Here is a 24,751-nt window from a genome sequence, read left to right on the forward strand (position 1 = left end):
TTAAGGCCATTTTATTAAAAAATAAAATAAAATCCAACCCAGTCCATCCCATACAGAAGTTTTAGAAGTTAAAATTTCTTAGAGTTGCTCAACTGTAATAAAGCCCCATCAAAACAGCTGCTTCCCTCCCAGCTGTAGGGCATGCACAGCAGTGAGCAGGTCTGGCTGCTGTGGGTTGTGTTGAGCTGCACTCAAAGTGTGCAGGATAAATCCTTTGCACTTTTAAGCCATTTCTTTTTAATAGTATAAGAAAAGCCCAATGAGTGAAATGGAACAAAAATATTTTATTTTGGTATTTAACTTCTAAATTAAAGTATGATAAAACATTATTTCTGCAAATATCAGGTGCATTCTATTTTCAACAGTTGATGTGTCCCTGGACAGGTACAAATTATGGCAACAACTATACTCCTCACTCAAAATGCTGAACATGCTGTCACATCTTGAGGCTTCAGCTTTCCAATTTTTTTTCACCCTCCCAGAAAATACACTATAAAATTTCCAGTGTCCACACACTTGAGTGTAGCAGAAATTAAAGGGATTAACATATTTAGAATTTACTAACACTTGAAAACAGTAGTAAGCTGACCTCTAGTATGTGAGTTAACATATCTTTATAAAAATAATTTTACAAGTTTTGCTGCTATTCTCAGCATAAAGAACTCTTGCTAATTCAGTACTATGTCCTTCCAGCATCTCAATATACAGAGTATCTAATTGTTTTAAGAACTGTGGCTTTGTAAAAAACCTATACTAAGTTAGATTAAGTATTACTTCCCTTACTTTTGTAAACTTTAGGTGTGGGCCATCCTAATCTATATTTTCACTGAATTATATTGCCTTTCTTCTGAGTACATACAATATGCTGCTTCCATCTTAAGCTAAGAAGGAATAAAGGATTTTTTCTTCCCTCCCACCCCTAGATTTGACTGTCATCTGCATAGACTTTTCATAATTAACAAATAAGTTTTGCAAGATTGTACAGCAAATTTTGAACAAATTTAAAAAAACACTAATGACACGTAATTCTTTGTGCAATTGCCTTGATCCCTTTTCAACACTCAGCTTTCTTAGAGCTCAGATGAAAACTTAATTTCATTACATAATACCAACTCTACCACTGAATTTAATGAGACAAGGAAATATTCCCAATCTTTGGCCCAGCATTAAATAACACTAACTGAACTGGCACTTCCCATGGATGAAAGCAGCATTACCTTCACCAGCTCACTGCTAAGAAATTGTCTCCTCCTCCTCATGTTTGCAGCTTTGGCATTTCTGTGCACAGATTGTGTCACCTTGTCTTATTCAATCTAAACCCTTTCTCCAGTAAAATAACAAGAATTGCACCAAATCAATATCCCTCATAGCTAGATTTAGTGAAGGAGCATTTACCTCTAAATGATTCTGCCTAGCCTGACCTTCAAGCAATGGGAAAAGATGGAGAATTTCACCTTCAATAAGGCCCAAGGCACAGCCTTAAAAAAAATCATCAAAGGCATAGATGATCTACTATGTGTGTAAAATTTCCTAAACTTCCTTAGATACTGCAAGTTTTGAAGTTTTCCAGGTAGTGTTCTTTGAAATTCAGAAAGCAGAGAGGATAAAGAACATTCCATTAATGGACAAGGCTCTCCAGATCCAACACATGCTGATCCAAATGATCACAGAATTCCATATTACAATTGCAAAGCATGTCAGAGTTCTGCCATTAAGGGTTATACACAAACAATTGTTACAGCACTTTCTTTCTCCATCTGTGATAACAATCTCAAGTTTGGAAATTCCAATGATTAAATATAAACTGACACAAAGAAACTCAAAACAAAACAAAAACAACCCAAGAAAACAACCCGTGAGCTTTACAGTTACTCAGCCAAAATCATCACTTAATAGTTCTATCTCATGCTATTAAAATGGATAATAAAATGTAACAGATAAAAATGTCTAATTCTCATCTATTAAAACTAAGAGAATATTTGAGGTATATGAGTTCTCCCTTAATTCTCTTTAAAGTAACCTCCTGCTAGTGGAATGTGAATACAGGTTAGATGAGACTGAATGTGACTCTGTGACCAGAATGAGCAAAGGCACATTGGTAAGGTGTCCTTTAGAATGTGCTGTTCCCATGCTTACTGTAACAGTATCTGGAATTGCAGTTACATAGATGTATTTAACTTCAGAAAAGATGCTCCTTGGACACAGGAGGGACATTTTGGATGAACATTTACCCACCTGGTCACTGCAGCAAACAGGACATGTGTGCTCTGTCTCAGCAGATAAACATGGCCAGTGGTAGTTCTTACATTTTTCCTTAATATAACACTCGTGATAGTACACAATCTTAATGACTAAGTGATGATACGTAGTGTAAACTACAAAATAACTCATTAGCTTCTGTTTATTGCTTTGCTTACAACAAAGTATTCCTGCCTGTTAACTGCTTGTTTTAGCCCAGGTGGTTTTGTAGCACCATGTCCCTCATGCTGCTCTCACGGCTGGACAAAGCTAGAGTATCTTAAATACAAAAGATGGTCTTCTATCTCCCATCTCTTTATTCTTTATGTTAGCCCTTCAGGAAGAAAATAGGAAACTTTGTTTCCATGGTATCGTTGAGAATATGGAGGACCTGTATTTTTGTCTATTTTAAGACTGATCCTTCAGTATGGTGCTGTTTGTGAGTCACCACAGCCAGACTGCAGAGGAGAGTTGGAAGATCCATGCAGAAGGGAGAGACATGCACTGAAATTAAATACTGAGACACATTAACACCTGGGAAAGGGAGACTGAGGAAGAAATTTCTTTTCAAATTACTTTTCAAATAATTCTCTTTTGAAAAGAAAATTATTTCTTCTGATGGAGAATTTCTTGATCTCAGCTTTGGCATTTTGCTTCTGAAAAAAATCCTGTTCTCATTCACTAAAACACTCCTGCCATCAAGTCCATCAGCACTTAAAACTAGAGGCTGGACTACAAAATTTACTAGGGCTTAATGTTCCAAGCTATCTTATGTCCAGTTGCAAAGTTATTCCTAGCAAAAAATAATAAATTTTGATTATGGCATCTGTAAACAGTGTAATATCATGACATTTAAATTATAACAGGAAAAATTTTAAATGTATGCTCTTCTATTTTTCCATGCTACATTTTTCAAATCATGAAAGAGTTTTATAAAAAACCCAACAGATTCAAGTTTACTGGCCACAAAAAATGGAATAACAGATCTTTTTCAGGGGCTGTTTGTTCCTTCAAGTAGATTTGGTGCTGAGACAGTGTGGTAGTTTAAGCACAAACAGAGGCTGTGGATAAAGTGGCAATGCATAACAACTTTGTAATGTATTATAAAGGAGCAATTGCCTGCAGTTCATCAGGGTGGATGTGGCAATGAAGTTCTGCTTTACATATTCCAGGCACTAAGAACTTTGTAGCAGTCATTACAGGAGGTTCTTCTTCCCCTGTAAAAGGGAAAACAGAAAAAAAAAAAAAAAAAAGTGAAGTCCATGAATTGAAATAGTGATTTTGTACTTAGTCAACATTTCAGAAACAACACAAAGAAAACTCATGAAATGCCTCTGCACCATCTTGTCATAGACTCCTGAGGCTCAGCAAAATGTTATCCAGAGATACAATCCTGATTTTCTTCCCAGGCAGGAATTCTTAGGAAAGACCTTATTTGTGAATGGACCTTGTAAAGGTTTGGTTGTTGGTACTTCCTCAAAATTAAACTGGTGTGAACTCCAGTTGAGGATGCTAAATATGATGACCTCTTTGAGAATGGTTACTTTGTAAACCAGTAGTCTGCCAGAAACTGCACTGAAGATAGAAAGGATTGTAAAATATAGGATTTGGGATTTTATTCAAAAGATTACATCAAACTTTCCTTTAAGGAAAAAAGGAAAGACCTTCTTTTGAGATGCTAAATGTCAGAAGCATGACATTTATTTATTTACATCTTTATTCACATCTGTTCTGACCAAGTAACAGGTAAAATAAGTAAAAATCTGAAATGTTGGGTGAATTCAGAGCAAGAATTTGAACATGTCTATCTCTCAGAACAAGAATAAAAGCTAAAAAATTCTATTTACTCCTCTCATTAGCATGCATACAAATATTAGGGCTAAAATTGTTTTCTATGTCTGGGACACTAAAGAAATTTAATGGGTTGCACTGTAAAATGCAGATGATGCTCAGTTCCAGATCCTGTCTCCTTTGTACCCTGTACTGGATCAGGACTGTGCTTTGGGTGAGGGAGGTTTGGGGGAGACTCAGTCAGGATGGTGCTTTTGGATGATGCCAGCAAATGGGAAAATGGCAGAAATTACTGTGGTTTCTTAAGACATTGGAGCATCAGTGTTAAGATCCAACTCTATCAGCAAGAGCTCTAATGTTTAACCTCCACAGCTGAAGCATATTAACAAGAGGGTATGTGACTTGAGAATTAATTACTGGAAAGACTGACTCTTTCTTCCAGTGCCTCCCTGCAGCTGGGATACCCAGCTGACAGCTCAGTAATTGAAACAGGAGGAGAACACTGGGAAACCATTCTTAAAGGGAGGCCATACATTTTAAACTAGCACCCTACTTTCACTAGAACCTTTACAGAGATCATCTGTAATTTTCCCCACAAATGTGAGAAAAGGCTAAATTAGAAGATGGTAGGAAACTAAAAAATTTAGTTTTAATTTTGAAAACAGAGTAATTGTGGCTTAATTAACTCAGTACATCTGTATTTTTTTCCATCTGAAGTATTTTTGGATTTCAACTATTCAGTCATATAGACTATCTAGCTGATATATATATATATAGGTGCCATATCTGTAAATAAGCATTTGTATTCTCTTCCTCCAAGATAATTCTGGCATCAGACATTAGTTATGAATTATCTTAATAAGAATAAAAAATTAATTTACCCAAGAGAATACACTAGTTAATACACTGTCAACACTCATTCCAGAAAGCAGAACAGTATACAACCTCTAAAATGCAATATTCACTTGTTGTAGCTGCTTAAGGAAAATATCAGCAAAGAGCAGTTCTGTCATATCAATACAATTGCTGGAACATTCCACACTGAGATAGTTGTGATGCCAGTTCAATATTCTGGAACCAGTAAGGTTAGACCTTTTTTTTTATACAGTCTGAGGCAAAATTTACACCTTCTAACTGAAGGCATCTGAGCTGGGTATCTATTCTGGAGAGTCTTTCAAGCATTTAAATTACTCCACTGAAACCCATTTGTTCATTCCTGGGCCCTGTATCTGGTGAGAAGCCTGATGTCATTCTGAAACTTGAGTTAACCACAGTACATACAATATCCCTGAAGGATCCAGAATGTGCTGGAGCAAAATAGGATGTCAGGTTTAGATTTATGGCTGTCTGTGAGAATGCTTCACCATCTTACCCTCTGGATTACACCACAGCTGTCAGCTGAAATCCCAGCTGCCAAGGAGCCCCTGTAAGGAAGAAGTTCTCTCTCCAAGAATAGGTCAATTAATGAGCAGTGACTTTATTAATAGAATTTTAGTGAAATCCTACCTAGCTAGGATTTCCTCCACACACTATAAGTTTAGAAAAAGATTCATTTTTCTGAAGTTACTCTACCTGTTCTACCATCTTTATACAATGTGTATCTTTCTCTGCAGCCTTCAATATGGCTCCTCACATATTATCTTACCTATTTGGAGATGGCAGAAATATCTACAGTAACTGAATATAAGTTTAGAAACACTGCTGTATCTTACCTAAACCTGATGATGAAGAAACACTTCCAGTAATGGAAGATGTTTCCATTTGGTCTGTCAATAGTCCTTCCATTAAAGGTAAAGATAATTCAGATGAAGGAACAGATGAATCATAGATTCCAGAATCTCGAGGCATGTCTTTCAGATTTGAAGCTTTAACAACATGTAACAATGGCTGAAGGACAGAGCTGCCACCACCTTGAATGTCCTGTGTTTCTACATCTTCTCCAAGGTTTAAGTGCTGAATTATAGAGTGAGAGTCTGAATTCCCCACTGAAATGTTTAGATCTGTTTTCAGGTAAAAATCACCATCCATCACCTGTTTATTCACCAAGTCATTTAAAACCAAGCCTGAATCAAATTTTTCCATAACAGGCTCTGAGTAGTGTAAAGAAGGTGGAGGGAAGGGAATAAATTGTTTCTCAAACCAATCTGGTTCCTGATCAATGAACTGATGCATATTGCAAATAGCAACATAGAGAGACCTCCCAGATTTACTCCTGAAATAATTCCTTTTACTAATGTTAACAGGAAACACCTCTGAATCCTGTACACTAAGATCCCTGGAGTGTAAGTGTGAATAGAGCTGGGGGAGATTGTCCATGAGTTTGTACTTGGTGCTTAGATCCAGAATAGCAGGGATGTCTCCCTCACAGGAGTAATCAAAGTAGACTGCAATGAACTTGCAGAGCTCAGCTGAGTTCTGCTTTGCCTGACGAAGCTTCTCTGCAACAGTCAACACAGCAAAGAGAAAGGGTTCTCTTTTTCCTGCATCTTTGGTTACTCCTCTGTGCTTCCAGTTCTTTTTTTCAACAAAGTATTTCATTCCCTTGGAACACACAATGATGATAAACTGGGACTCATTTATGTTTTTAATAAGCCACTCCTTCTGATCTTCTTTACAGTTTTTCAGATCTTCCCACAAATCTAAAGCCACCTAGAAAAGAAAAAAAAATTTGGTTGATATTAAATTATATATATATATATATACATATATAAACTCAAGTGGGTTCTTTAAAAAAAGCACTATGGATTTGATACATAGCAATATTTTGGGGGGAATAAAAAGAGCATAGAAAATGTGGCTGGATCAAGCAAATTACAATTAACTTATGTAATCAAATTTGGTATCATCAATCCACAATAAACAATTGTGCTTGCCTCTAATAATTTACCATTGTATGTATGGGTCCATAATGTGCTGAATGCAGCAGGAGTAACAGAATCACAGCACTGTTTAGATTGAAAAAGACCTTTAAGATCAAGTCCAACTATTTACCCAGCCCTGCCAAGTCTACCACTAACCTGTGCCCTTAAGTGCCACATTCACTTATCATCCTTGCATATTAATGAAGTGTGATGCCAAGAATTTTCATATCTAGATAGAATGATAATTAGTGCCTATAATATCAAGACCTTCCAGTTAGGATGCAAAACAGCAGCAGTTTTATCTGATGAGAAAGCTCTGAAAAGTTTATCCTAGGAGTTATTTAATTTTCTACTTTGTCAAGCTTTCTGGCCATTCTGCATGATCTGAAATGCTTGTATACACCAAGATGAGGGACACAGGAAGAATGAGTAGTAGGATAAGAGAAAAAAAAAAACAGATGCAAAAGCTTGCATAATAGACACACATCAAAATCACTTATAAAATCTCCTTTGAAGCCTGAGACCATGGTTAGAGAAGTAAGAGCTCATCTCAACACTATTCCAAAGGGAAGCAGTGTAGTAGGGCTAAAGCACATCTCTAAAAGAGGTTTCAAGTAAGTTACTTATAAAATAGTTTATCCTATTTTAAACTATTTCAAACAGATTAAACTATTTTAAACAGATAAACTATTTTAAACAGATTAAAAAGTTGTGACTATCCCCACCAAACACACAAGGCCTTGGTTGTGTTTCTGTGTTTGGTCAGCAGAGAGCAGAGTTGCTGTAATGAAACCCAGCTCCAGCTCATCCTGTTCGTATCTCAGGGGTGGGAGGAAAAACACAGCACAAAGAGACTACAAATTGTCCTGCCTTTTTCCAGCTGAAAAGTGAAAAACTGCCCACATATTGATTCTATTTCAGACAGCAGTACAAGATTCTAAGCCTGCTCTTTCAAAGTAGCAATTTAAAAGTCTCTCTCATATCTTTCAAACAAAAACAAGAAAAAAGAAAGCTGCTGATTTTAAAGTATTAATGGAGTAGAAGAGAAACAAAAAAATAAATATCAATTAGTAAGTACATGCTGTCAACAAGTAATCCTAATAATGCAGTTTTTGCTCTATGAGTAGCAGTCTTTATAAATTCAACTTCTTTTAAATTATAACACAAAACACGCTTCAGGAATACCAAAGCATATCAGGCAGACAACAACACCTCTTTGTGGCTGCTGACTATAAAGATGCACGACCTACTGAACAGAAAAAGCATTTAATTCAAAGCAAGCTAAACATGGCTGAATGAAAGTCCTGAAATCATGAACTTCCACTATTCTGTTGGTTTGGGTTGTTTAGGGTTTTCTACACTGGATAAGATCTCTTCATTCTCCCAAGTAAAGAAAATTCATACTGCCAATATTTGGAAAAATAACAACAGTTATCTCTGAGGAAAGGAGTGACTGAAATACCTACTTTTCAAGCACAGAATTTTGGGAGTGCTGCTTCAATTAAGGAAAAGTTGTTTACATATAAAATGTTGAGTTTACCTCACAGCCACAAAAGTCCTGAAGAAAATAGGCAAAGCACTGGATGACATTAATGTGTTTCTGGCAATCTTTACTGGAATAGCAGATGAACACTTTTGGCCGGGGACGAAGTCTTTCCACATGGAGACCTGCAGCAAATGCTGAAGATTCTGAGCTCTCCTCATCTAGATGGGAATATATATTTTCTAAAGTGCAAGAGAAAAGAGAGTTCACACTATAAAGCTTGATTTTGTTTTGGGTTTTTATTACTTTTGTAGACTCTTTACTAATGCATACAATAATGTTTGGGACTTTTTTCCTAAAGATTTTCCTCTCCTTTCCATCCTGAAAAAGTTGTACACACACTATTTATCCAGCTTAACAGTTGCTGCACATGGAATGCACTTTCAAAGTTAAACATGCAGTAATTTCTGCCCAACTCAGAAAACACAAGGCAGGTTTATTTTATAGATAGAATGAGGTTATTTCACCCTTATTCAGTTTCAACAGTCTTCAAATCTCTGTTCAAATACTATAAGCCTAAAGATGCATCATCTTCAAGAGTTTCCTGTCTAACAAAGTCTCTTGTTAAAAAAAACCCAAACCACAACATAAGCCAGGTAAGAATATTAAACTCCAGGTCCACAGACCCTTTCAGGATATCATACAAGATATTTCTGTAGTGTATATATACACACCCGTGTTTGAACTTTAATTTGACATTAATTTGAATTAAGATATAATTAATTTAAATCAAAATAGCTATTAGTGTTTCTTTCCTTGCATAGATGCTTTTATGCTGGAACATGATGGTCTGGCCTTATGCCAGACTAATTCAATCTAGTTCTACAGCTGATTAAGATAACTTGGAATAAAGTATGAGTATTTCAAAATACAAATACCCATCTAGGGATTCAATTCAGAACAATTCATCAGGAATAACTATTGTGGAACAACTCTCTCTGCAGACAAATCCTCAGCGATTTGTCTGGGTTTTTTGTTGGAACTGTGCTAGCTGTGAGCAAAGGGATAACTATAGAAGACCAGAAGGTAAAAAGATTTAACCCAGCTGGCATATATCACTTGCAGTATATCTCAGTGCCAAAATTCAGGTGGATAATACAGATATGTGAGGTTTGGAGAAGTAATCTCTTTTTCCATTATTCATGAAACCACATGATTCTCTAAATTCAATATAAAAAGCCAATGAATTTTTAACATTTAAAGGTATCAAGTGTTGCTTGGCAGCTCCTGGATACAGAGGAGAAGTAAGCAAGGAGGGATGGAATCCAAAACCATCTGCAAGCAGGACTTAGAGTAAATTTAGGAAGATGGTTTAGAATAAAAGGTAAAGGCAACTTCCAGGAAAGTGAGCAAATCTGGAATAGCAGCTACAGATAATATTCCAGACAGCACTGTGAAATGTATTGGCATCACCTGGCTTTACTTTCCTTCTGATCTAAAATAAATATGAATTAGATATTTCTGAGTAAAATAAGGGAATGTTTAAAACATACCCATTTACAAATCTGTTTGTAATCTACATGGTCATGTAGTACTTTCTCAAAGAAAAAGAAACATGAAATAAAAAGTCTTTTCCAATGTTGCTTTTGCTCTCTCTACAGTGAAGTCTTGATCTGTGATAGAACACTGTCTAGGCAAACAATTCCCATCAAACACTGATTAAGGATTTGCTACAAGTTTCAATACACAAAAAGCTGAGGGGAGGAAGGACAGAGGAATTGAAAAGAAAGCTTTTCAGATGAAGGTATTTCTGAGTTAACCATCAATTAAGACTGTCTTGGTTGCAAAAGCCTATCTTTAAACAAAACTTTGCAGTGAGCACAGCCTCTTACCTTGCTGTTTCTTGCGGCACATCACTGTGAAAAGCGTGGCAAACGCAGAGATGACAACCAAAGGGACAGTGATGGCAATGGCTCTGATGGGGCCAGCCCACGGGGAGTGCACTTGGGAACAGAAAGCAGAACTAGCCACATGCAAATAAACTGCACTGCAATTATCCAAACAAATCTTCACACTGGGAGTGCAAAACTGCTGCAGCACTCTATTATCAGGGAATTGTTGAAGATACAGTAGGCTCAAATATTGTGTTCTGCTCCATTTCAAATTAGATTTTATGGTGGTTGCCCCACTGCCACAGCATCAAAGTGACTCTCATAAATAACAAGAGCTGCAACTCACACCAGCCCTGGTGGCAAATAATTTTGATGAGATATGCAGTGGTCATTTGGATCTGACACGTTTTTGTTCCAGGGGCTGAACTTAGAAAGAACTGCCTTCCTGCAGAGATCACCCTTAGCAATATGCATTAGGATTCAGTGCATTTTATCCACTACCCCCATCCATGGCTGTTTTGGGGCTGCAGTTACACTCTGAAATCCCTGCTAAGCTCCTCAAAAACAGGTCTGACCCATGGGCATGTGAAGCATTCACCTGTCAGGTTCTCCAGACTGCCTGGTTTGGTACCAGGGCTGAAGGACAGTGATGTGTTTAGGCTGCTCCCAGTTTCATTACACTATCTCCACACTATTGCACTCTCAGCTGTATGCAATTAAGGTTATCATTCCTCATATCCACATATACAACAAAAGTCACTTTCCCACAAAAATTTCCAATGATGGATTGATCTAAACTCCACTAAATATAAATGTAGAGATGCCCATGTCTATATCAAGTGTGCATCTCTACTCTTTCTTCATTAGGTCAAAAAAGCACAGCACGATTGTCTCAATAGTCTAGATTATGGCAAACAGACAAAGATCAAATAGAGACTTATTTCCAACATAATTAAAACTGAATCTAAATTAATTCAGTAAATATTGTATATTGTTTAAGAAACAGAATTCATACCTGGTTTTAGTGCATAGTGCATAGTTTTCCTTGTTGTATTAGTGTCATCAACCAGCTTGGAAAAATAAAAGATTAATTTTATTTTCTGCAATATGAAAATACTGTAACAGCTCTTATGACCAGGTGTGAAGACAGCTACTGTTCAAATAGTTAAAACTAAAGAGCAGCACAAACTAGTGTAATAAAAATTGACCAAGAAACAGAATTCCAATTAGAAAAAAATAAAATCAAAATCTAGGAATTAGGCAGGCCACAACTTCAGTTTAAGGCACAGATCAAAGTGCTGTGCACTCAGGGAAGCAAAACTAACACTTGACAGCTCAAGAACACTCTGATGCCTTAAGATTTTAGCCTTTGTATTTTTCAAATCCTGTACTGCATTAGTGCATAACTCTAAACTCCATATAAAGTGCTAATTAACTGTCTTCACATTTTGGTCAGACAATAGAATCCCTCTGGGCCTGTAACTCAAGGACACCCTACAGCCTCAGGCCCTGAAAAGTATAAACAAAATTGAATTGGGGGGAGCAAACTGGGGGAATATGATTTCATTACCTGAAGCTAATTGGAGGATTAACCCCTGATATGCAAATGGACCAAACATATCTGTCTGAAAAAACTCATGACCATTATCCATTTTGGGTGTAGCCCACTGGGGAGGCTTCATCTGCCCTTAATACACCAGAAGGCTCTTCATCAAATATTCCCACTCTTATTCTTCTGACTTTCTCTGGCCTCTGTTTCTAGGTAAGCCCAAAAAAGGCATCATTCTAGAAAATTTACTTGCCCAAGTTACTTCAGTAGGGATATATCAGGTACAATTTCACCAGTATGATTTGAAATATTTGAATTTTACTCCATTTTCCCATTAACATATTCACTTAGGTGTTGTACAAAAGACTGTTTAGAAATCCTACCTCAATGATATAATCCCCTGGAGACACATTCTGAAGAATACAACTTGTAGTGTCTGTGTTCTGCTCCTATATCAAAGAGAGAATACTTTGCAAGCAATTCACATACTTTTCAAACCTAATAAAGAATTCACATTGATTTAGAAACAGGCAGTGCACTCTTGTATTAACACACCTTAAACCAGCAAAACTAAGTCTGCCCTTACACAATTGTCTGCCTGCAGAACTAACTTGTATTATCCAGGTCCAATGGAGTCCTCAAGCCTGCTTTTGACTGATGAGTGCTATCACAGCACAGTTGTTATTTACATAAAGAGTTCCTAATAGCTTTACAATTTTAAAACTGATATTATTTTATATTAAGTTTTTCAAGTTTCTAGAACACATCATGTTAATAGTTTTTGTGCTTTTAAGAGCCACATACCTGTTTGCAGGTCTTTTGCTTAAACAGCCCTTCATGCTTCAGTTTGTAGTGAAGAAAGTAGTATCTAAACCCAAAGTTGTGAGGAGCATGATCAAAGGACACTTGCATGTTAAAACCTTGCTGGGTAACATTCACATTCCTTGGCTTCCAGTCTGTCAGAGGAGATATTAATGTATCACAAAAAGACTCTTCATGTACAGTAACTTTTTAAAAGATTAATATATAGAAATATTACATTTCACTTACAAGGCTTGCAGACAAGGTTTTCCGGCTGTAGCAACAATTCACATGCTACAAATATACAGAAAAATTATTAATTATACAGTATCAAACTGCTATGATATTTAAACAGAAAAAGAACAAGGGCAAAAATAGGGAGTTCATAATTTTGAATACCCCCACTTCTTTCCCAGACTCTAATATGCCTGGATTAAATGCATTTTGCAAACTTAACTCCTTTGTTATGATTTCAATTTCCTTCTCATCTTTATATAATAAACAGAGATCCATTAATTTGAATATCACATTTCTCAGTGGGACAAAAAGGATAACACCAGGCATAGCATAACAGGAGAGGAAGTTAAAACTACTCTTAAATATATTTACTCAGAATAAGTATGCTAAGCACTACTACCAATGGTACAGTGGTCTGCATTAACAGACAGACTTCAAAATACCTCAAGCAATTTTTATAGGGAAAAAACCCCTTAGCAGGACAAATATCAACAGTTGACCTCAAAGGGTACTTGTAGTTTCTCACCATACTATGTGAGCATTGAGGAGTTTATTCAAATTTCTTCTACCTCCAGTGAGAATTGCTAAGTAATTGTGAGAAATTCAGCTTGATCTGCTGCTATCTAATTTTAGATGTCCTCCTCTACATCTGTCTTTAGATAGCTGTTTTTAAATTGTCATCTCAAAAGCAAAAAACAACCTGCCCTTCTTCACAATGTCCAGAAAGGAGCCAACCATCAAGAGTTAACTGAGAACATGGGAACAAGCCTGATCTAGGCAAACCTGAGATAATCTCAGGCCTACCTGAGACTTTTCTTCTGGATGCTGCCTAACACTCATGAACACACACCAAAGATTTATCTATGGCATGCAAATTCTTTCTGCTTAACAACCAGATGTTCCTTCCACAACAATGTCAGTAACTACATAACCTAGACTCATCCAACATCATTATCCATGGCCTTCCTTTGATGGGAAAAACAAAATGTGGAGGGCAGGGGAGGCCCACTGAAGAGATGGCATGCAATATTATATAAAATGCAAGACTATATTGTATGGAACATTACATTGTATGCATTACTTACATCTAGTTCGGAAGAAAAATGGGTGATAATTACTTTCATTTTTAATGGAAGGAAAAGGAACAATCTTTACAAAGTAATCTGTTTCAAACTTCAAGTTTAAAAAGGCCTGGGACTCCATCCCCTACAAAAAAGACAAGATTGCAACATCTTTTTAAAGTCAACTATCATAGCTGAAAGTATTTTTCAAAACAAGCCCACAATTTTGCAATCAAAGGCTGAAATGAATAAATTAAGAATCCTTTCTCTACCCCTCTAGTCCAAATTGACATGAGGAATCTCAATACATAGTTGGATGTAGACCATTACAGATGTTCATCTGTACTCCAGTCACCAAAATGACAGTTCCCAACTTCAGGAAAGTTTCTATCAAAAGAAACAAGATCTGTCTCTAAAGCAACAACTGTCATTAATTTCACCAATAATACTTTTGGGAACCACCACAAGAGCATGGAGCAATAGGAGAAGGGGGAATGGCTTCAAACTGAAAGGGAGTAGGGCTGGATTAGATACTGGGAAGAAATTCTTCAGTGTGAAGGAAGTGAGGCCCTGGCACAGGTCACCCAAAGAAGATGTGGGTGCCCCATCCCTCCAAGTGTTCCAGGCCAGGCTGGATGGGCTTGGAACAACCTGGGATAGTGAGAGGTGTCCCTGGTGTCCCTGCCCATGGCAGGAAGTGGATGACCTTTAATGACCCAAACCACTCCGGGATGATAAACACTTTCAAGACTACTCATACAGTCAAACAACACTGAAACTTCCTGAAACAAAGCACTTACTGTTCGTTTAAAACTGGGGCTGAGCTGCTTTGGATCTTTTAAAACCATCTGCTGGCATTGTCTTCCCTCTGATTTTAACTCCTCAAGTATTACTCGAAATCCCTTCAGGAATTCAACCCCTACAAAAAGCAGCGAATTTAAAGAGAAAATAAAGAAGATTATACATTTCAAAATGTATAATGTAATATTGTATGCAATTTGATTATATTTAGTTTTTTCTTGAAATACATATGAAATGTTTGTATTTAAAATGTGTTGCTGTATGTCAGTTCTGCATATTCCATCTTGCCTATCTAGAATACTTGTGTAATGCTTGGAACAGAGGGGCCTATATCTCATCTGGGGCTTCCAAATTACCACTGCAATGTAAGTTACCAGTATCTTCTTCACCTTCAGAAATACTTTATAATAACTTCACATTTCCATTTTAACAATCAAATACAATATTTTTGCTGGAAAATCATAGAAATATTCCTTTATAAATTTCACTCTCATCTCTAAGACTACCAAATTAAAATGGTAACAATTGCTACAACTTCTTTAGCTGTAGTACAGTAAGGGCTAACAGAAAACTTGACTTAAATGGAATGGAATTTATTCCAGGGCATGTATACTTCCAGTTATTCATTACTGCTGCCAGAACTGCACCCATTTTGTTCAAGTTACTCTACTAGAACTTATCTCAGCACAGTGTCTTTACAATGTTCTCATCACAGAATTATTTAATGATACAACTAAACTGAGTCACAGTGATGTGAATATCCCAGGAAAATGGCAGTTTTACTCTGTGACAGTTTTGTGGCTCAGGTATCAAAGGCACTGTACAGCTCTTAAACTCTCACTACTCCATCTAATTACATCTCTTCTACAGCATTACACATCAATATATCAATGACACAGCTTTTGTAAGCTAAATACTACATAAATCAAAATGGACTCATTTCAGTTTATGCTATGCTTGTCAACCCAAAAAATAAAATCCCAAATGTATCATTTCCACATTTTCCACCACCTCCTCTGGTTCACTAGTTTCCCAGGCTTGTATGTTTTGATTAATGTTTTATAATTTTGTAGAAGATAAAGTGTTGCCAATCGTGTTCTTAGCATTCTGTGGAACAAAAGCACTATTTGTCCTTGCACAAAGACCCTGAAAGAGAAGGTGTCCAGTTCCATGTTACCCGAGATGTCTGAACAGCAGCTCTGTCCTCAAACTGTCCAAAGGATTAACCTCTGGTGATTACAAGAACACCAGGCTTTGTTTCCCATGGATGTTTGAGTGATCAGTCGGCAGCTGAAGATTACTAAATTCCTTCAACTGCACAGTTCTGCAGAATTCAGAGGGATTTTCACATATTCTTTTAAAGCCCAGAAATAAGTTTATCAGAGGAAATGGATTTCTGCATATCCTCAATTTTGGACACTACTGCTCTAGTGGGCAACAAGATACTTTCAGTGACACTGCAGTAATTAAGGAATACTCTTCATCACCAGTCCTGGCAAGGAAACAGATTAAAGTTTGTATAGCTGTGATTAGATAATGTTTTCCACCTGTAAGACAATTTGCATTTTAAAGAACCTTTGAGTTTATCAGCAACTAAACTCAATCAATACCACTGAAATGCACCTAAGCCTTAGGGCAGAAAATGAAACCAGGGACAGTTTCACAATTCTAAAGAGCAGGAATTCAGTAAACTGGAATAGAAAAAAGCAGTGCACTTAAAGGCTGCAGAGAACATCCTAGTTTCAAGGGTGTTTTTGAAGCAAGCCAGAAAAAGTAGTTTTGTAAAGGTGTTAAGAATTCCTTTCTTCTTAGGCAGTTGGCCTCAATGATTCCAAGCATAATTTAATTATTTAACTTAATACCTACGAGCAGGAAGTTATCACCTAACCCATGATCAATGAGTCCATTTCCCTCTAGAACTTACCAATGGCATTTGCTGTCCAAAGGATCATCACAGCCACCTGCTCCTGGCATGCAAACTGACTGATAGTGATGTTCTGCACATCTCCAATCACATGTCTTCCCACTGAACTCAAGTAAGGAGTGCAGTCTGAAAATATGGACAAACACTTTAAGAAAAACATTCTAGCTGACATAAATTCCCTAACAGTCTTCAGGACTGAGCAAAGTAAAACTACCACTACATTATTTTCTGTAAGTACTACACAGCAAATTTAGATGAAGCTTTTGTCTCTGAACCAGAGTTCACAGGACTCCCAAGGATATTACCAGTTTATACCACCAGTGTACCACATCACATGGGACTCTCAAAATTCATTTTTTCCTTGTAGTTGTTCAAAACAATATAAAGACTGACATTAATTTTGTTCATGTACAGTGCTCAAAGCAAGAGAATGCTGGTGAATGATCAGGCACATATGAGAACAATAAACCATGTGAAGCTTGAGAACTGCTCAAGAAGTGCTTTTAACCACAGTACTGCCTGATCCTAACCACAAAGACCCTGCTGCCTAAATCCATCTCATCTCTGCCTTCCTTTCTGCAGCCACATCCCTACAGACCACTTCACTGCCACTGGATTCACTCAGGACTGGTTTTGCCTTGCCATCCTCACAAAATACAGTGTATTCCTGAAAATTACAGCACCACATCTTGAGCTTTAATTAAGAAAACAAAATACAAAAAAAAGATTGCTAAGTTTGTTGTTGAACTTTACAATGTCTTTTTGTTTTCAAAAGACAAAAACAACCCCAAATGTTATAATTTTTAAAGCTTTACAACATTTAGACTCATATTTTGTGGCAGAAAAAGTAGCGGGCATGGAATTCACTAGCTCTGGAGCACAGGGTACATGAAGATGGGTGTGCAAAAACAAACATTCTGTTTCTGAACTAGTGAAAATCCAGAAGAAAATGATCAGTAGATTGTATATTACTGACTGATGATTAATTTTAAAAACCTGAGATCATTTATATCCTATATACTCAGCTATACAGAGCTTGTAGAAAAGAAACATGAAAAATCAAGTGCCATGATACACCAGTACAGGAAATTTGAATTTAATTTAGAGGTGTGATCTTGAAGGCAAGGAAAGAAAAATTATTAACTGTAAAGGAGATTTAGAAAATGGCTTTTTACTTTGAATTACCGTGGCAAGGGGTCTTTTCTGTTAATGTCACAGACATAAGAATAAAACACTTGTACAACTCTGCCTTTTACAAAAGCTGGGAGGTTGGTTCTGACTCCAGTGTTTGTAGAATTCAGTTGCTATGAGTGACAGCATGAACTTCCTCTTAGGAGCAGAGAGGATCTCTTTAAATGGAAAGTTTGAAGTAACTGGTTTTTGCTTGGTCTGGATCTAATTAATAGCAAGCCCAAGATTTTGGACCCTGGTTACTAGAATTTTATGGTCAAATGACAATTTGCCAAAATGGAATACAGCACAAATGCCTGAAGTTTTACTGCAAGTCACTGATTCACAGTTATAAAGAACAACAGTTTTAGGAAGAAAACAGCATGGAAAAATCACACTTTTTAGGAAATCACTTATTTTACTTGAATACAAGTGACGTACTAAAAAATACAGACATTTATCTTTCAGCTGAATAAATAATTCAACCAACTAATTTAGCATAAAAGAGTTTCCTAGAGTTGCTCTGTGGTAAAGTAATAGCATTTAAACCACAGCCAACAAGCCAAATTCTCTTTTGTGCTGCCTTATTAAAGGCAAACACATATTTCCATACCATGTGAACTCTTTAGTCTTCATATCACCAAAATCTTTCCCTAGTGCTGCAGAACTCAAATAATTCCTTTGTCCAGAAACACATAGTGCCAGCAGAATTGTGAATTAATACTTCTCATTGGTTAAACACAGTTTCTAGTGCCAGAATTAATGGAAAAAACATGACACATACTGGGATTTAAATAGACTCATTGTGTTAACTAAACTTGGGGATCTCCATTCTGACTGGTACCATTTCCTAGTTTTCTTTATGTAGATAAAAAGAAAGAATCACACTTCTTTTGTAGTGACCACTTACATCTTGTACAATCTGACACACTTAAAATTTGCTCATTTTAAGGATTAAGATCAAATTAGACTTAAAAAATTAACAAAAGAAATTCACAGTGAAGGACTGCAAATTCAGAAATAAAAATAAAAATAGAGGAACAAAAGGATGGTCAGAATGGAACAAATTGTTAGGTTTCCTGATGCATGCTCTCAATGATGAAACTTTACCTACATTCTGCATCTGAGGTAATTTCTTTGGGCAGGCAGAAAAAAACACCTATGACTTGCACTGGCATTAAAACTGTACATTGAGTTTATATTGATGATGGCCACCAGCTGCTTACATAAAGATAATTTTTTATGTAGTTAGCAGTCCTGCTTTGACAATCAGACAGGAAAGATGACAAAACATCTAAAACAACCCCCAACAATAAGATACAGCCATTCAACAGATGTTTGAAGAGTTCTGAAGTATTACTGCTGCAACCTGTTGATCACAGTTACTATGCCAGAGATCACTTTGTTCTCAGTTTAGCTGCAGAGCACACATCTGCTACAGCTCTGAAACCATCTGCACTGCAAACACAGACAGAAGTGTTCCATTGGCCTGGGCCTTGAAGACTGCAGCTAATGAAAAGTTCCCACTGATTCAACTAAATGAAGAGATGTTATTCAATATTCAATACTCAATATCAACCCTTGCAAAGACACTTTTTTAAAAATATATTACCTGCATACAAACTACATATTTACTATACAAAATACGTAACTTTTCACCCAAAATTACACATCAGAGAAAAGCTGCATAAAGCTCATAATAATCCTCTCCCATGTCTTTGTGTGTATTGAACCTTTCAGTGACTTTATTTTTCACAGAATAAAATAATTTTCTATAATGTTCCAGTCAAATACTGGGAAAGCTATGTATTATCAGTGAGACATAGAAGATCTACCAGACACAGCAGACACAAATTTCAAGATTTGAAAATGATGTCACTATTGAAGAGCTTATGCCATTAGAGACATTTTAAGAGATGTTGCTATATACTGACAACTGATGGAGTCCTTGATTCCTGTGAATATAGTGCAGATTTTCAACTTACTGTCATATTTAAAGGTGATGTTGAATAGTCCATTGTTCTTTGTGACTGATGACAGTCCCTGCAGAGAAAAAAACAAAGAGAAAGTCTGAATGTAGTATTTGCATGAAGACATGAAACTGTGATTGAAGAAGTAGTATGATCTGCCCAGTAGATGGGAATCATAGAAGTTATTTTTGGAAGAAAGTTATTTGATATTCCCAACTTCCACCATCTAGGTGAACTGTGTATGTACAAAAAATATACCTTAAATCAAGGTTTAATGACAAATCAAATTGGAGGGGAGATCAGCTGAGGAGCTGCTTTCCACTCCACAGCTGTGAAAAAGAGTGTCAGAAGTTCCAAGAGAGTGACCTTGCAGAAACCCATTGTACTACCCCAGACACCCTTTTCTTTTATTAAATGTCCTTAAGGCAGATACTCCAAACTGAAGACCAACCAGATAACTGCTCTGCCAGGGAGAAATTCAGGTTGATGAGTCTGCTGTCTCCTCTCTACTTACAGAAAAGAACATGCAATACATTCCCCTTCAGAAAGTACTGAAATTGTTTTGAACCACAAAATGTAGCATCACCCTCACAAGACACAAAGCTGAAAACTGGAATGGTGATTCTAATGATACATCATCATTCTCTGAAAGGGAAAATACATCATATTTACCATTAGCTTAAAAAAAATATCACCCATTTACATAGAATTGAGTCTGGGTTCACTGCCACAATGCAAACAGAAAAATCAGCATTACTGCAGCAGTAATTAGATGTTGTCAGAATCATGCCTGAGCACACCCTCTCCACAGACCCAGGTATGTACAAAGGAAAACAAAGTAAGAGTTGTCAAGTTAAAAAAAAAAACTAAAACACTTCCTAAAGGATGAAAGCAATGCAGACTTTGATAGTATTGTTACAAGTTAAATTTGTCATCTCACTTTCTTCTTAGGTGGCTTTTAATTGTTTGATTTAGCTTGGCATTGAACCAGTTGTTTTACAAAAAAGCTTCCTGGAACAGGAAGGAGTCTTTCTTTTGAGTTGTAACTTTTCTATTAATAGCTGTTTTAGTCTGACTCACTTTTTGTTTCTCTAATCTTTATAAATATCATTTAACTTACAGCAAAACAAATACATGATTTATTTGATTTTAAAAATCACAAAAAAGTAACTACTTTTATAGAGGGAAATTAACCATCAAATCAATTGATACTTATCTGCCTTTTATCCTAGAGCTGAAGTTTTGGGAGACATAAATTTTACCAAACTCCACAGAAAATTAGCACATGTATTTTAATTCATTAGATAGAATTTCATATGCTATATTAAAATAAAAAGGCAACACTTCTCCTTTAATTGCATTTCTACTGGGATTATGGTAACATAAAATATGTAACAGTACAAGCATACATAAATATACCACAAACATTGATAATTTAGAAACAAAGACAACATAAGCCAAACTGCTGAACTTATGCAGCACATAAGACTTAATAGTGGCAAAAATTTGCTCCCAAATGTAGAAAAGGTACAAAAAACCTGCAATAATTAGTGAGAGAATTAGGATCACACCCAAGTATTGAACTAAAGAATTGTTATAATAGTTACAAGTTAAAACATGTAAGCTACTCAGATAATGTCATCATGCTCAGCTGTACTATTTATCCCTCAATTACTTACTGCTGTGAATTTAAAAATAAATTCCTCCAGGAAGCATTCCCTTGGTTTTGAATTAAAGTAATTGTGCTATTTAGGTGGCTTATAGCTAGGAGAACTTGTTTAGAGCATCTTACTTCAAAACTATAAATACTGATGTTATGGCCTCAGGGCTCTGAATTCTTAGCTAATTGTCTCTGCCATGGCAGGGGGCTGGAATTAGGTGATCTTGAAGGCTCCTTCCAACCCAGACCATTCTGTGATTCTATCATAAATTAACCACGAACATTTGTTGAATTTCCATTTGTTTAATTTATTTTGAACTTTACTAGAAGGCAAGCCTTTGTGTCCTGGACCTTTGCCTACAAAATCCCTGTGGTCTACATGCTTCTATACATGTGGACTGAGAAGAAATACATAGGAAAGAAAACAGCCAAAACATATTTTCTGAAGAACTCTAGACCACTGATCTTTGAACAGATAATCAAAGTTGAAATGAACACAAATTAAATTACACATAATCTTATTTGTCAAAAAACTGGGGGAGCAGAGGAGGCATTAGCCACATTAAATATCACATTATGTCAGCTCAAAGCACAGAACTCCACAGAAAACATTTTAAGCTAAAATCCAAATCCTGTATCTGTGTTGGGCAAGCAAGCCAGGAATAATCTCCACCACACATCACACACCTCAAATCACAGCAACCAGTGTTGGATCTATTCCTCAATCCATATAAACAGCCTGAATAATTAAGTTTAAGATGCCCAAATATCCTATGTCAGCTCAGGTCTAAATAAGACCAATACCCATCATCTCCTGAAGAACGAAGCCAGCTCATCTGGATGTTCAAAGCATTTCATTTTAAACATCCCTCTTTCAACATGAAAGAGCACAAAAATTAATAAAAGACAAAGACTATTATATGACATTAACCTCTTTGTTTATATTTTTCTAATACCTAACCCTCATTTATAGTAAAAGCTCAGTAATGAAATGCACTTATGACAACTTTTTCACCCATTACTAGGCCAGAGAAGAACAAAGTTAGGATAATATATCCAGAAATAAAGCTAAAATGAAATTTGTAACCACAGGAACTAATTGTGCCTCTCTGAGAGAAGTTAAATTTAACTAATGTTTGTTTGCTGCCAGAGGCATAAATTAAATACAACTGAATGAAATTAAAAATCTGTTTGATTTTACTGAACTTTTCCCTCTTCTTTTTATGTTCTTTATAGAACATACAGTGTTTCATATTTGAAACATCTATTTTTTGTATCTGGTAATTCCTGCCAGAGATAGCATTGGTGATAGAAATGGATGGGTGATTTTAGAATAGTTCCATTACTAATCCTTATTACAAACAATATTGAAATATACTCTAACATTCTTCTGTTGAGCAAACACACTCATTCAAGAAAGCCAATTTATATATGTGACAGTCAGGCAGCCACTTGAACATGAATACTGGGAAACAGAGAGATGCTAGCACTAATTACAGCAATCTGGTAAAGGAGGTAGGAAATCACTACCCCTCAAGCACAGCCTTGTGCAGCAGACCAAAACAGCAATCATGATTCATCTTTCATATGTTGTTCATCAATGCACACATGGTCCTAATTTCACACTCCCATGAGGCAAACTGAAGGGACAATTGTTTTTGAACTTTAGCATCAAGATGAATAATCAATGTTTACCATACTCATTGCTCAGAAAAACAAGGGCTTTATATTTGACATCTGCTCTTCTTGTTTCAAAGCTTTATTGATGCTTTCAACCAAGTAAAAACATTTTCTATTTCTAGAGTCATCAGTAAAATAATGAATTATCTGTATTATTTAGATGCCTTCATTTTGAACTGCTTTCAAGAGAATATAACAAAATACATAATCCATGTTGATGTTTGCTATGTAAACTGTGTGTACTTCATTGACTGCAGAATGAATTCTAAACCTTGGGTAGATGGGCTTGAACTGTTACTACTTACAAACTTGGTGTGGCTGACAGCTGCAACCATGAATTTTGTTCAGATTTACAGATATATATATATATATATTCCTGCACTGCATGCACAAATTATGGGAATAGCAATTACAAAACCATCTCAGTGACACTGACAAAATAAGTTTTAATTTAAGTAAATTAAAATGAATCAATGGAGGGAAAAAAAAAAATAAAAGCCATTTTTAGTAAGAATCTGTGAGATAAAATTTACTTGGAAGAACATGTAATACTTATTTTCCTAAACCAAACACAAGCAATTCATACTCCCCTTGAATTGTCCTTCCTGTGATCATTAAATCTCGATGACATTATCCATGGTTTTATGGTTGACCTCCTACATTTTGTAATTACATTTTGTCTCAACTATCCTTCTGCCATTCCAACTAGATATGGTTTTCTCAACATCCTCCTATCAAGAAAAAATACTGAATTGAACAGCTGCTGGCTTAAATTCAACCAGGGAAGGAGGTGGTCCTGAAAGGTATTTATGGATACTCATTTCATGGGATCTTTGGGGATTTTTTATTGTGAAACACACTGGCTGAAGAGCATGAACCACAGTATACCCCACCTGAATGGAAGAAAACAGAAAATCTACCAAACCAGTAAAAATGCCTTTTTATCATGTCCTGTTCCTGCCTGGTTTAGTTTCTACTTTGAAAAAGCAAGAGTGTAAGGTTGTTTTACATCAGTCAGTGTGACAGAGAAGTGAGAAACCATTGTAGCAGTCCAGCACTACAAGAAACATTTACAGCACAACTCCTCAGATGCAGCTGTTCACTGAAATTATGGGAACTGGTTCCTTTAAGGAACAGGCAGTTCTTAGGAGCACAACTGAACAACAAAGGAAGCAAGTTTAATCTATACTGTTCACCACCTACCGTGAAAATCTTAAATCTCTGAGTCAAACTCAGGAATTTAATACAGCAAAACATGGCACAGAATGGGCAGTATCAGCTCTGATTTCTCTCATGCAATTTTAAAGTTTGCCTAAGAAGTTTTCTATTGTTTGCACTACCACAGTTTATTTTTTTCCAACATTCTTGTGCATATAATGTTTGGTAAATTAAAAGCTTTCTAAAAACAAACAAAATCCCCCAGAAGTTAACAGAATAAATATTTTTAAACACAGCCCATTTCCCACAATACTGAAATGTGCTGGTCTCAAGATATTTGGACAAAAGCCAAAAGTCTGCAGCCAAAGCACTGTTCTCTTAACTGTAGGACATGACCCCTGGCAGGAGAATTCCAAGAAAAGACGAGGTGTTTGGGAAGGGGGAAAAAAGCAATGCCAAGACAGGTGCAGGAGCA

General features: G+C 36.3%; 1 protein-coding gene across 1 annotated transcript in view; it reads right to left on the reverse strand.

Moving 5' to 3' along the window:
* Positions 1-264: 264 nt before the first annotated feature.
* IL17RD (interleukin 17 receptor D) overlaps positions 265-24,751 on the reverse strand; it is a 41,159-nt gene continuing 16,672 nt past the window's right edge. Inside the window, exons 2-13 of the mRNA XM_079316683.1 lie at positions 19,794-19,851; positions 16,639-16,764; positions 14,714-14,832; positions 13,938-14,058; positions 12,865-12,909; positions 12,619-12,770; positions 12,198-12,263; positions 11,281-11,335; positions 10,266-10,376; positions 8,431-8,615; positions 5,742-6,678; positions 265-3,455 (exon numbers count right to left, since the gene is read on the reverse strand). Coding sequence (XP_079172809.1) covers positions 3,340-3,455; positions 5,742-6,678; positions 8,431-8,615; positions 10,266-10,376; positions 11,281-11,335; positions 12,198-12,263; positions 12,619-12,770; positions 12,865-12,909; positions 13,938-14,058; positions 14,714-14,832; positions 16,639-16,764; positions 19,794-19,851 — 2,091 coding nt within the window. The 3' untranslated portion in view covers positions 265-3,339. The remainder of the gene's footprint in view (positions 3,456-5,741; positions 6,679-8,430; positions 8,616-10,265; positions 10,377-11,280; positions 11,336-12,197; positions 12,264-12,618; positions 12,771-12,864; positions 12,910-13,937; positions 14,059-14,713; positions 14,833-16,638; positions 16,765-19,793; positions 19,852-24,751) is intronic.

Source organism: Erithacus rubecula, assembly GCF_903797595.1.
Source record: "Erithacus rubecula genome assembly, chromosome: 13".
NCBI classification, from domain to species: Eukaryota; Metazoa; Chordata; class Aves; order Passeriformes; family Muscicapidae; genus Erithacus; species Erithacus rubecula.